The sequence below is a fragment of the Piliocolobus tephrosceles genome, chromosome 6 (assembly GCF_002776525.5).
Source record: "Piliocolobus tephrosceles isolate RC106 chromosome 6, ASM277652v3, whole genome shotgun sequence".
NCBI classification, from domain to species: Eukaryota; Metazoa; Chordata; class Mammalia; order Primates; family Cercopithecidae; genus Piliocolobus; species Piliocolobus tephrosceles.
This window is the reverse complement of record NC_045439.1, coordinates 104,158,488-104,172,533: the sequence shown is the minus strand read 5'-3', so window position 1 is coordinate 104,172,533 and position 14,046 is coordinate 104,158,488. Positions and strand designations below refer to the sequence as shown.

The 14,046-nt window shown below is 35.4% G+C and overlaps 1 protein-coding gene across 2 annotated transcripts in view; it reads right to left on the bottom strand.

Moving 5' to 3' along the window:
* Window positions 1-14,046, bottom strand: part of VPS13C (vacuolar protein sorting 13 homolog C) — a 189,917-nt gene that overhangs the window by 168,755 nt on the left and 7,116 nt on the right. For both annotated transcript variants that reach the window (XR_002735024.1, XM_023228560.1), the window contains exons 2-3: window positions 7,825-7,868; window positions 4,462-4,504 (exon numbers count right to left, since the gene is read on the bottom strand). Coding sequence is in view for 1 of the 2 variants with exons in the window: in XM_023228560.1 (XP_023084328.1) it covers window positions 4,462-4,504; window positions 7,825-7,868 (87 nt within the window). In the remaining variant the exon portion in view is untranslated. The remainder of the gene's footprint in view (window positions 1-4,461; window positions 4,505-7,824; window positions 7,869-14,046) is intronic.

The window sequence follows — 14,046 nt, the reverse complement described above, 5'->3', positions numbered from 1 at the left end:
ATTTTTTAAATTAAAAATTTTTAAGAAAAAGGATAACTCAAAGGCACCCACAAATATGTCTAACTCTCAGAAAAACAAATCACCTTGAGCTTAATTAAGCCACACTGACCCTACAGGTTAGGTATAATATTTTAACCTAAGGAGAAATTTAACAACTAATATAAATGCTCTGTAAACCAAAAAATATATAGTTATAAAGACAATATACTTTGCATACTTATTTGTAAAGGATCTCTCATTAACTCACTGAAGGAAGTTAAATCTTTGTGTACTTTAAAAGCAAAAAGAACAAATTCTGAACCAATAGAAAACCTCCTCCAAAACATAAATCTAGTTGTAAGAATATAATAAGTAATGCAAAATTTCTTTAGTCAGCTATAATTCATCTAAGACGCTGGAAATACAATTTTCATCTATGTTCTAATTTTAGATGTCTATAACTTCCTTGAAGACAAAGATATCACCTTCATCCTTGCATCTCTCACAGCACTTGCATAGTCCTGTACATAACATGTGCATAAATATTTCAAAAGTAAAATAATAAATGAATGCCTACAACTTCTATATTCTAGGATTTCAGTTAAGCATATAGGGTCACAATACTTCTAGAGCACTGCTACATATCACCACCACATTCAGAGCTATTTAACAAACAAAAAAGATGACACATGCCTAAACATGCTTTTTATCTAAGAAAATTTATCCTGTTTCAAGAGACAAAAACATAAAAATATTCTTATATATTAAAAGGAAACATATATGTCATATAAAATGACCCAAACAGAATTATCCAAATAATTGCTAAGAGATGCTAGAGTAGTGAAAGACAAAGCCTTCCTATAATACAGAATATTAAATAAAGAATAAAAGTGATATGGTGTAATAGCAGGGTGATGAAGCTGGGAGAAAGGATGTAGCATAAGTAAAATTATAAGAGTAAGTCATTTTGGGTTGTAATTTATATTTTTTTTAAAGTAAATCCTAAACATAAAACCTGAAACTATAAAATTCCTAGAGGAAAAACTCATCTGGACATCAGCCTAGGCAAGGAATTTATGACAAAGACCCTAAAAGCAAATGCAAGAAAAACAAAATTAAACAAGTGGGACTTAACTAAGAAGCTTCTAGGCCAAGCGTAGTGACTCACACCTGTAATCCTAGCATTTTAGGAGGCCAAGGCGGGTAGATCACTTGAGCCAAGGAGTTCAGGCATGGGCAACATGATGAAACCCTATCTCTACAAAAAACACAAATATGAGCCAAGCATGGTGACACACCGTCGTTTCAGCAACTTGGGAGGCAGAGGTGGGTGTCCTCAACTTCCTTGAGCCCAGGAAGTTGAGGTTGCAGTAAGCCATGACTGTGCCACTACATTCCAGGCTGGGCAACACAGCAAGACTTTGTCTCTAAATTAATTAATTAATTAATTTTTAAAAAGTAAAACTAAAAATCATCTGCAGAGCAAAAGAAATAATCAACACAGTAAACAGACAACCTACAGAAAGGTAGAAAATATTTGCAAATTATGCTTCCAACAATGGACAAATATCCAGAATCTACAAGGAACTCAAACAACTGAAAAAGAAGAAAACAACCCCATTAAAAACAGCAAAGTACATAAACAAACATTTCTCAAAAGAAGAAATACAAGCAGCCAACAAACACATGAAAAAATGTTCAACATAACAAATTATCAGAGAAATACAAATTTAAACCACACTGAGATACTATCTTACACCAGCTAGAAAGGTTATTATTAAAAAACCAAAAATTAACAGATATTGGCATGGATACAGAGGAAAGGGACCACTTGTGTACTGTTGGTGAAAATGTAGACTGGTTTAACTTCTATGGAAAACAGTATGGAGATATCTCAATGAACTAAAAATAGAAACAGCAATCCCACTACTGAGTACCCAAAAGAAAATAAATCATTATATAAAAAGACACCTGCACTCATATGTTTGTAACAGCACTATCCACAATAGCAAAGTCACACAACCAACCTAAGTGTCCATTAACAATTGACTGGATAAAGAAAATGTGATACATATATACCATGGAATAGTTGCAACCATAAAAAAAGAATGAAATCATGTCCCCTACAGCAAGATGGATGAAGTTGGAGGCCATTATCTTAAGTAAATCAAATCAAAGGTGGAAAATCTAATATTGTATGTTCTCACTTGTAGGTGGGAGCTAAACAATGGGTACACACAGACATAAAGATGCATAGTGGCCTTTGCAGTACACTGAGCTCCACAGAGACATTGCCAGGGCAATCAAGAGACAGGAATTAATAACCAGAACATATAAGGAACTCAAACAACTCTATAGGAAAAAAATCTAATAATCTGATTTAAAAATGGGCAAATGATCTGAATAGACATTTCTCAAAAGAAGACATACAAATGGCAAACAGGTATATGAAAAGGTGCTCAACATCACATCATCAGAGAAATGTAAATCAAAACTATAATGAGATACCATCTCAACTCAGTAAAAACGGCTTTTATCCAAAAGATAGACAATAACAAATGCTAGCGAGGATGTGGAGAAAAGGAAGACCTTGTACACTGTTGGTGGGAATGTAAATTATTACGGCCACTATGAAGAACAATTTGGGGGTTCCTCAAAAAACTAAAAATAGAACTACCAGCCAAGCGCGGTGGCTCACGCCTGTAATCCCAGCACTTTGGGAGGCCAAGGCAGGCAGATCACAAGGTCAGGAGATCGAGACCATCCAAACACAGTGAAACCCCATCTCTACTAAAAATACAAAAAAGTAGCCAGGCATGGTGGCAGGCACTTGTAGTCCCATCTACTCGGGAGGCTGAGGCAGAAGAACGATGTGAACCTGGGAGGCGGAGCTTGCAGTGAGCCGAGATCACACCACTGCACTCCAGCCTGGGCAACACAGTGAGACTCCATCTTAAAAAAAAAAAAAAAAAAACAGAACTATTGTATGATCCACCAATCCCACTGCTAGGTATACATCCAAAAGAAAGGAAATCAGTATATTGAAGAGATACCTGTACTCTCATGTTTAATGCAGCACTATTCACAATAGCCAAGATTTGGAAGCAACCTAAGTGTCCATCAATAGATGAATGGTTAAAGAAATGTGGTACATATACACAATGGAGTACTATTCAGCCATAAAAAGGAATGAGATCCTGCCATTTGCAACAACATGGATGGAACTGGAGGTCATTATGTTAAGTGAAATAAGCCAGGCACAAACAGACAAACTTCACATGTTCTCACTTCCTTGTGGGAACTAAAAATTAAAACAACTGAACTCATGGAGACAGAGAGTAGAACAATGCTTACCAGAGGCTGGGAAGGGTAACAGGGGAGGATGGTTAATGAATATAAAAATAAAGTTAGATGAAATGAATAAGACCTAGTATTTGATGGCACAACAGGGTGACTACAGTCAATAATAATTGATTGTACGTTTAAAAATAACTAAAAGAGTATTAATTAGATTATTTGTAACACAAAGAAAAGATAAATACTTTGAGGTGATAGAAACCTCATTTACCCTGATGTGATTATTACACACTGCATGTCTGTATCAAAATATCTCATGTACCCCATAAATATATATACCTACTATGCATCCACAAAAATTAAAAACAAAAAAATTTAATGGAAATAATAGACACTGGGGACTCCAAAAAGGGGTAGAGATTGAAGGAGGGGGGTGAGGGTTGAAAGATTACCTGCTAGATACAAAGTTCAATATGTGAGTGATAGATGCACTAGAAACCCAATCCCTACTGTCACTCAATGTATCCATGTAACAAACATATACATCAACAACCTAAATCCAAAATTTTTAAAAATATAAATTAAATAAATAAATAAAAATAAAAACCAGATAGCATGGACTAGATGGGAAGACTTTGTAGATTAAATTTCCTATTGAAAAATGTATTCAACAAAGATATATATTTACTTAGAGATGGTCTTAGTGTAGGAGTTTAACTGCAAAGAGAGAGACTTTGTACTTACCAAAACATATCCTCCATAGCACATTGCTGCATAATATATCAAGTGAAAATGGTTGAACAAAACATGAAGCAAATAAGCTACATTTACAGTTTATCTACTAGAGTTTGCAAATTATACTACTTTCACATTTAAAGACAAAGCACATAAAACTTGGAAATCTAATTTGAAAACGAAGATATGTTTTGTGTGGTGGAACCAAAGCCTGAAGAATGCAATTGCAGTTCAAATATCCTTCCATTTTCTACCTGGTCATAAAAAAATAAGAAGTATGTACGTTTTATATATAATATACATTAGGCTCAGAACTCTACAAGCTCTAATTAACATAAGCAAAAAAAAACTCTCACATTTTTAGTCAAATTTTTTTTATGTTAAATAACACAAGCAAAATAGAAAACGGAAAGGACTAAGAATAATTCAAATGAAGACTAAAGTACTTACCAATTTGGCCAGCCTTGACTTTAAAAGGAACATCCAATTCACTCTTCAGAAGAAAGAGAAAATGTAAAGGACATCTTAAATTATTAAGCCAACCCAAAAATCACTTTTGTGTGATCATTTAAATACACATCTCTAAAGAAAAAAAAAACAAATTTTCTATATTTGAGTAACTCATAAAAGATATGTTTTATAGCCCAAAAAAACATTTTATAGGCCTGGTGTGGTGGCTCACACCTGTAATCCCAGCACTCGGGAAGCCGAGGCAGGTGGATCACCTGAGGTCAGGAGTTCGAGACCAGCGGCCAACATGGGAAAACCCCATCTCTAGCCTGGTGTGGGGTGGCAGGTGCCTATAATCCCAGCTAATCAGGAGGCTGAAGCAGGAGAATCGCTTGAACCCAGGAGGCGGAGGTTGCAGTGAGCTGGGATCACGCCATTGCACTCCAGCCTGGGTGAGAAGATGAAACTCTGTTTCAAAAAAGAAATTTATAACTTAAGCTTTGACTTTAAAGAAAGAATTCACAAGAGAAACAAAATGATAAATAGGAAAAATAGAAAAAGTTTGTAAATAACCACGTAAACTGGTTACTTGTTTTAAGTAAACCAAATCAAATGGAAATTAAATTAAATCAAATGAATTTAAACACATGGACAATGTTTATCTGAAATTCTAGAACAGAAAAAAGAGAGTCTTTTTGCATAAACTAGTTGAAAACAATACTGAACAACAGTTCTCTCTCAAATATTTAGTAAATGAATAAATTTAAAAATCTTAAAAAGAAAAGCTAGATTCCCAATGTATTATTTACCAAATTAGCATTTCATTTAGATAAGTTACAGATAGGTACCAAAAAATAATAATGAACTTTCACCTACCTATATTCCAAACAACTAGAAAGTTCAAATAACTGTTTTTGTTCAAAGAATACTAAACAATAACTGATATCCATAATGATCATCTAAGTCTTTAGAATTATTTGTTTTTTTTTTTGTTTTTTTTTGTTTTTGTTTTTGTTTTTTTCTTTTTGAGGCGGAGTCTCGCTCTGTCCCCCAGACTGGAGTGCAGTGGCCCAATCTCAGCTCACTGCAAGCTCCGCCTCCTGGGTTTACGCCATTCTCCTGCCTCAGCCTCCCGAGTAGCTGGGACTACGGGCGCCCGCCACCTCGCCCGGCTAGTTTTTGTATTTTTAGTAGAGACGGGGTTTCACCGTGATAGTCAGGATGGTCTCGATCTCCTGACCTCGTGATCCGCCCGTCTCGGCCTCCCAAAGTGCTAGGATTACAGGCTTGAGCCACCGCGCCCGGCCTAACTCTTTAGAATTATTAAAAATTAAACCAGTCAGTACAGCCTTTCTGTTAGCTGTAACTTAATATATACTAATACTATAAAAATCTGACCACCAAAATATAGGTAATAATTAACTAAAATAATCAATTTACCTGATCATCTGATTACATCTGAACTCTATGTAAACAGGAATTGAACAGAATATTATTATAACAGTTTTAGATAAAAAGTCTTTTTTAGACCAAAAAAAAAATTATTTGCTGCCAATAAGAGCAGCTCTGTCCTCCGAGAGGACAGGAAAGATAAATTCAAGGGAATTCGCATTATACAAGATACAAACGGCAAACTACAAAAACGTGGTCTCATGCTCATTTTAATCCTCCTGAAATAATTTTCACACAAAATAAATGTAAAGAACCCATATCAAATTAAAAACTCATCAATTTGGTTTAACTGGGGAAAGAAGCTACTGTGAATTAAAAATAAAAATTACAAAATAGTTTATTATATTTAATTATAACCAAAACTTGAATTAGGCTAAAACAGAGTTCAAATAATTTGTCTCCTAAGTATGTTAGATATATATCCTGTCACTACAATTCTATTTATATTGTCATAAATAGAGAAAAAAAAAAAAAACCTCTATTTCAATCTATAACAACAGAATCGGAAGATCTAAATTTTTGTTTAAAATTTAAAAAGTTGGCCGGGCGCGGTGGCTCAAGCCTGTAATCCCAGCACTTTGGGAGGCCGAGACGGGCGGATCACGAGGTCAGGAGATCGAAACCATCCTGGCTAACACAGTGAAACCCCGTCTCTACTAAAAAATACAAAAAACTAGCCGGGCGAGGTGGCGGGCGCCTGTAGTCCCAGCTACTCGGGAGGCTGAGGCAGGAGAATGGCGTAAACCCAGGAGGCGGAGCTTGCAGTGAGCTGAGATCGGGCCACTGCACTCCAGCCTGGGCGACAGAGCGAGACTCTGTCTCAAAAAAAAAAAAAAATTAAAAAGTTGTAGCACCCTGTATTAAAAAGAGAAAAATATTTAAATATTTTGAGTACCTACTATGGGCCAGGCTCTACTTCTCATCTTATTCAAGCCACAAAGACACAGAGATATTATATTGCTTTATAATTAACTCCACTATATAGATGATTAAACTCATGCTAAAAGATCAAAGAAATTAAGAAGTTAGGCTGGGTGCAGTGCCTCACGCCTGTAATCCCAACACTTTGGGAGGCCAAGGCAGGTGGATCACCTGAGGTCAGGAGTTGGGAGACCAGCCTGGCCAACATGGCAAAACCCCATCTCTACTAAAAATACAAAAATTACCCAGGTGTGGTGGCACGCGCCTGTAATCCCAGCTACTAGAGAGACTGAGGCAGAAGAACTGCTTGAACCTGGGAGGCGGAAGTTGCAGTGAGCTGAGATCATGCCACTGCACTCCAGCCTGGGCAACAGACTCCATCTCACAAAATTAAAAAATTAAAATAAGAGGTTAGAAACCTGCAAAACTTAAACAATAAACTCATTAAGTGACTTCATAAACTCACATTTAGCCGAATAAGCTAAATAGAAACCTAATTGGGGGGGGAGGGCATTGTTTTGCTTGTTTTCAACTCAACAATAAATGACACAAATTACTTTCTGGAGCTGGAGTCCAGAAAATCCTATTTTACCTCTTAATATTACTATAATAAGGCCAGACTGTCAATATATTTCCAAAATATAATTATTGGCTATGTTATTTAAAATCAAGTCCTCATTTATCTCAAAAATATGTAAAGATACTTCCGAAGAAAAATATTTCTACAAGGAAAAAGTCAACTACAAAACTATATAGTCAAATTAGATTAAGGAGAAACACTCAGTTTCCAAGAGATACTATTTTGATTATTAGGGGAAACAATTTCTAAATCTTTAATCTCAGATTTTCCAACAGCAAATAGTTAAACAAGTAATCCTTTGAGTGATTCTATCACTTTATCTAGTACCTGGTATCAGATGCCTAGTAAGCAAAGGTTTCTAAGAACTTACCAAATTAAGTGAGTTATTAGCATAGTTAAAAAAAACTTACCAGGGCATTTTCTTTTATCTGTAGATTATCTAAAGCCACATTTCCTTTAAAAAAAAAAGAAAAAGAGAAAAATATTACAATAACATACCAATTAGTAAATCTATCATAATGTAGTGCCAAGCACTAAGAAACTGTGCTAAGTGTTAAGAATACAATGATAAACAAAGCTGACTTAAGAGGTTCCCAGCACAAAACAGTTGCTATATATGCTCACGAGTTATTAATTGTAGCATACTATAGGTTAATCCAGTGTAAAAGAAATTATAAAATATTAAACTAGTTAACATTTAAACAAACATTGGGAAAGAAGTGGGAGCTTTTTGGACAGAAGAACTTTAAGACAAAGAAAGTAGCCATCATTTTGAATGATTAAGCCAAAATCTCAAGATATAAAGAGATGATTACAAGGTCAGATCAATCATCCTGGGTTATTTAATATGGCATCAATTAACATTTTCTTCAGAAACACGGTGTTAGTCTTTCATGTCTCCAAACATTCTACCTTCCCAATGATTACTGTATGTGCTTCTAATATTCTTAATCAGTCCAACTTTTATTATATTCATATGCTAAGTTATAAAAATACTATTACATGACTCAAATTTTAAACACTATCCCTGTATTTATTGATACACAATAGTTAAATATTCATGCTCACATAAAAATTTAAGGAAAAAGTTTTCATTTCACTTAAATTATGTTAAGGCCAATAAAACTATAGTTTCAACATTAAATGCAGGCATAAATTACTGTTATCTGTTTTCTTAATAATTTATGACATATTTTTTAAAACCTATAGTAGCTATACTCCCCATTAATCTTTTTCAATCAAGTAATTTTTTCTTCCGGGTATTTTGGAGTGAATTTAAAAGTATATTTGATTTGTTTATGTCATTTTAGAGATCTGCTTTTCCCAGATCTCAAAATTATTAAACAAAGATTTATTAAGCACCTATTATATGTTAGGTGCTGGAAAGAGAAAGATTACTAGAACAATACCCCTGCTATGAAGGCACTCAAACAGCTTAGTAGAGGGGACTATGCAAAAGTAACTGCGGTTTTTGCTATTACTTTTAATGACAAAACTGCAACTCCTTTTGCACCAACCTAACAATTCTCTAAAATTTTAGAAATATTCCAATAGAAGCGTACACAAGATGAAAATGAGGAGCCACCTAACTGCCGAGGGAAATCAAGAACACACACAGGTTTAGGCTGGAAGGCTTAAGTAGTGTTTACTGGGTGGATAAGAAAAGAGGGCAAATAGTTAAGTGTGAGTAAGGCACACTTTAGAAAGCACATATGTTTTGGTATAACTGGAGGGTATAAGAAAAGGATACAAGATAAGTTCAGAAAGGTAGGCAAGGGCCAGACTAATGAAGAGCTTTCAGGATAAAAAATTCCAGACCCACCAAAACAAAGAGACAAAATATATATAACAGAGATTATGTTATTTTAGAATCATTATTCAACTGTCCTAAGGAGTAACTATTGATCTGTCCAAGCAATTTAGCTACAAGGATATTTCAGTATTAGGAGGGAAAGAAGGAAGGACAGAAGGAGGGAGGGAGAGAGGAAAGGAAGGAAAGAAGGACCTAAAGATCTAAATGTCCAGCAAGAAGGCGTAACTCACAATACATCTCTATTACAAACAAACAAACAAAAAAAAGTAGAAAGACATGGGGAAATGTTCATAGAATATTGAGTTTTTTAAAAAGTAAAAGAATGCCCAGATTGACCTAATTTTAAAAGTATCTATACATGCACAGTGTGTGTGCATTCCACACAAACACAGAAAAAAATGAAAAACTGTAAAAAAGATGCCATAATGCTCACAGTGGTTATTTCTATGTAATAAAGTTCATTTTCTGAGTGTGTACAGTTCTCAAATTTTCTAAAATAAATTGTCAAAAACTATAATGAAGGAAGAAAAGAGGAAAAAACTTCACAAATGGTAAGAAAATACTATAGTATATAGTAGGAGGGAAATGAAAGAATACAGGCAGTCAGGAAACTTCTATAATACACTGAAAAGAAATTAAAACCTAAAATAAGGCAGTAACTTCAGGATCAAAGAGGTAGAGTCCCAGTAAAGAGTTATTTTGGAGGCAGAATTGACAGGATATCATCACTGCCCAGATGTAGGAATAATAAAGTAGCCATGGAAGACGAGTGTGTTCAGCAACCAGGGGGGGAAAAGTCCTTACATATTATATATGCACTAAAATTACATGAAGACAAATATTCCTGGATTCAAATCTGTCACATGATGAATGACACAAAATTACAATTGAGAAGTCTATTCTAGCCCACAGGGTAATCTGCACAGATGGTAGTGCCTATCTGAAGCCATCCAAACTAGTTTAGTAAGATCTAAGGCCCATATGCAGACTTTCAACCCTGCTCATAAATTCTGACTGTTCTACCTAGTCATTCTCAATTGGTGGGCCAAGGGTCACCAGGAGTGATCAGAAATCATCTGCGTTGGGGATGAAGTCTTTATAACAATTGTTAAGGCACTAACATAATGTTTGTAAAAATATAAATATACTTATAAAAAATGGGCTGTTTCTGTTGCAGTGACACTTTACTTGTTTGATCAAGTAGTAGGATAGCAGGTGGTAGTTAAGATGTGAAATGTTGAAAACTACCAATATGGCTAACAGAGTTAAACAAGTATATTTAGACAGACTGGCAGACAAGAAGAGATTGTACTTATTATTACTACTGGGTGGTAGAATTAAAGATAGATTTTTTATTAATGTTTTTCAGTATTTTCTAGTTTTTATGAGTAGATATTATTTTTACGTGAAATTATTATGGAAATTATAAGAAGGAAAATGCGGAAATAAAACAAAAGTAAATTCACATGTCAATATGATTTAAATATTTTTATATAAACTTTTTCTATATCTAGTATTGCCTTACCCCTAGACACATAAGAATAACAAAGAAATATTGGCTGGTGCACGGTGGCTCACGCCTGTAATCCCAGTACTTTGGGAGGCCAAGGCAGGTGGATCACAAGGTCAGGAGTTTGCAACCAGCCTGGCCAACATGGTGAAACCCCGTCTCTACTAAAAAAAAAAAAAAAACACAAAAATTCGCTGGGCACGGGCATGGTGGCGTAAGCCTCTAATCCCAACTACTCGGGAGGCTGAGGCAGGAGAATCACTTGATCCGGGAGGCGGAGGTTGCAGTGAGCTGAAATGGTGCCACTGCACTCCAGCCTGGGTGACAGCAAGACTCCATCTCAAAAAAAAAAAAACAAACAAACAAAAAAAGAAGTATCTGTTTCTGCCACTCAGTCCGACAAATGCATACTTCCTCTTTGAAAATGTGAATGTTATCTAACAAACAGTAACTATAACAGTGAAATAAGCAGAATACATTCTCCAAGTTATTTGCACTGAAGGAGGAGCTCTGGTTCTAATACAAAGAATAGGGAAAGAATAAGCAGCATAATTCAGATTAACAGTGGCACCAGTGTAAAGAGGTAAAAGTGCATTCCTTCATGCAACCAGTAGATGAGCACTTATCTTGGTAAGGCACTGGACTAACAAGTACTCTCCACTAAACTGCATGCTATTCTGACTGATAAATATGCAGCCGTATCATTCCATATCCTATGAATTCCAGAAATCCTGTTTAAAGAAAAAGAATTTATAAGACCAAGATTAAACCAGATCTCCCCTAAAAATCAACCATTTTATATTTAACTGAACACCGATGAAAAAGATTTCATTTTCCTTTTCTACCTTAAGACAACATAATAATACTATACAATGTAAATAACTTTACTGCTATAGCCAGATCAGGGCTAAGAACACGTAGGAGTCATAGAAAGTTCTCAAAAAAACTGAAGGAAGGGTAAATATTTATGTCTAATCTTAAAAAAAAAAAAAAACAAAAACAGGGATATGGTGACTAATAATTGGAGATGAATAAACTTAACTCTGCCAGCAAGGAAAGCTCTAAAGCCAATCCCACAATCAAGTGGCTCTAATCTTGCCAAGTCTAAACAGACTAAGGTGACAGACAAGGAAATTCTGTGAAGTGATCTCCCTTATGCTGGACTGACAGGCCCATGAGAGGAGGGTAGACAATATGCTTAGTAAGTAGGCTGTGCTTCAGAAGAGACCCCATATGATTCTCAGTAATAAACTACAAATATTTTGGATGTGCATACACTGCTAGAAAGTCACCATAGTTTCAAAGCCAATCTTGGAAGATATTTTAAGAAATACACTAAAAGGGCCGGGTGCAGTGGCTCATGCCCGTAATCCCAACACTTTGGGAGACCGAGGCGAGTAGATCACTTGAGCCCAGGAGTTGAAGACCAGCCTTGCCAACATGGCGAAACCCTGTCTCTACTAAAAAATACAAATATTAGCCAGGCATGATGGCAGGCACCTGTAATCCCAGATACTCGGGAGGCTGAGGCAGCAGAATCACTCGAACCAGGAAGGCAGAGGTTGCAGTGAGTCAGGATCATGTAACTGCACTCCAGCCTCAGCGACAGAGCCAGAGCAAGACCCAGTCTCAAAAAAAAAAAAAAAAAACTAAAAGGGTAAATCCTGTATCAAAATTTAGTATTCTTCTTCAATGAACCAGAAGATGAAAATGGAATTAGCAAATGACACGAAGAGTTGGAGTCATCGCAAAAAAAAAGTAGAAATAGTTGCTAAATTATAGAAAACAACCAAGCTAGTATATTTATAAACAAAAATCAAATGGTACTGGCACAATATGGAAAAGCCTGCCTAAGTCCAAGAATGACTTTTTAAATAACGGCCTACAAAATAAATGTAAGAAATATAGTCCTATTGTTAAATACCTCCAACCAGAAATAATCTCTGTAAACTTTTGCAGAAATTCAGGCAATATCTTTCTTATGGTACTTAACACTTAACTTTATATAAATCCCCACTCTGATTATAAACTTCTTACTGATTCTCCTCAGAGTAGGTATTCAATAAATATTGACTTCAGAATGCATATTGTACTGGGGTGGAAACAACTACAATAAGATCATAAATCTTTATATTTTAGAAAACACCTTCAGATATATAGCATTACTTGATCCTCACAGCCTCCTAAGCAAGAAACAGGTTGTATATATTAAGCAATAGAAGCTGAGGCTTGGAGAGGTTAAATAACTAGCCCAAGAATTCTATGACAACCTAATAGTAAGTGGTAGTCCCAAGGCCCAAATCTTACAACACTCAATGCTATGTTCAGAATAACACTGTTCTCCCAAATAGCAGAGCATAAAGGGCACAGGATTTTAATTTAGAAGGTAATTCTACCTCCCTGGAAAACAAAAATGCCATAAAAGAATCAGACTCAGCATTCACAGGCCAGTGTGGTTGTTGGTTCCACTTTTGGTTTCTGTATTTTCAAAGAGATGTAAAAAAATCCAAAACAAAAATAACTAAAATTAGTGTAACAAGGGCACAGGCAGAAAGGCAGGATACAGTCAAGGGGGTTATGTTCAGAGCATAACCAGAAGAAAAAATAGTGCCATGGGGGAAAACAGATGCAGGAGATGGTATTACAAAATGGTCATTTTAGTATTTTTTAAAGATCTATTTTTTTCCTCAAAAGACAGAAGTTCTGAAGTTATGATTTAGAACTATTGGGGACCATAAAGGCTTTCAAATCTAAGCCCCTCTCACTTTATACACGAAGAAATTAAAGTCTAAAGAGATCTGGTAGTTTATCCAAAGTTATACAATTTTTTTTGTGGCAGTACTAAGAATAGAATCTATGTCTCCCAACTCCCAGGTTAACATTCTTAATATAAAACATAGAGGTTAATCCAAAACTGCGATTAAACACAAAAACCATCCAACAAACATCATGCCATATTCCATGAAACTAGCTTTGCATATAAAGAATAGTGAAATAAAGAATGCTATGTACTTATTTTTTAAGATTTTGTTTATGTATCTATAAGATAAACATTATTTATCTGAAAGCATATCCAAGTGTTCTGACACATTCATTTTCCAAGGAGGTGAGCTAAAGTAGATGACTGAACAGTTTTTTAAAGCATGAATCAAATTATTTTAATGATTTATGTTTTAGTAAAGAATACCAGGCCAGACGCGGTGGCTCAAGCCTGTAATCCCAGCACTTTGGGAGGCTGAGACGGGCGGATCACAAGGTCAGGAGATCGAGACCATCCTGGCTAACACGGTGAAACCCCGTCTCTACTAA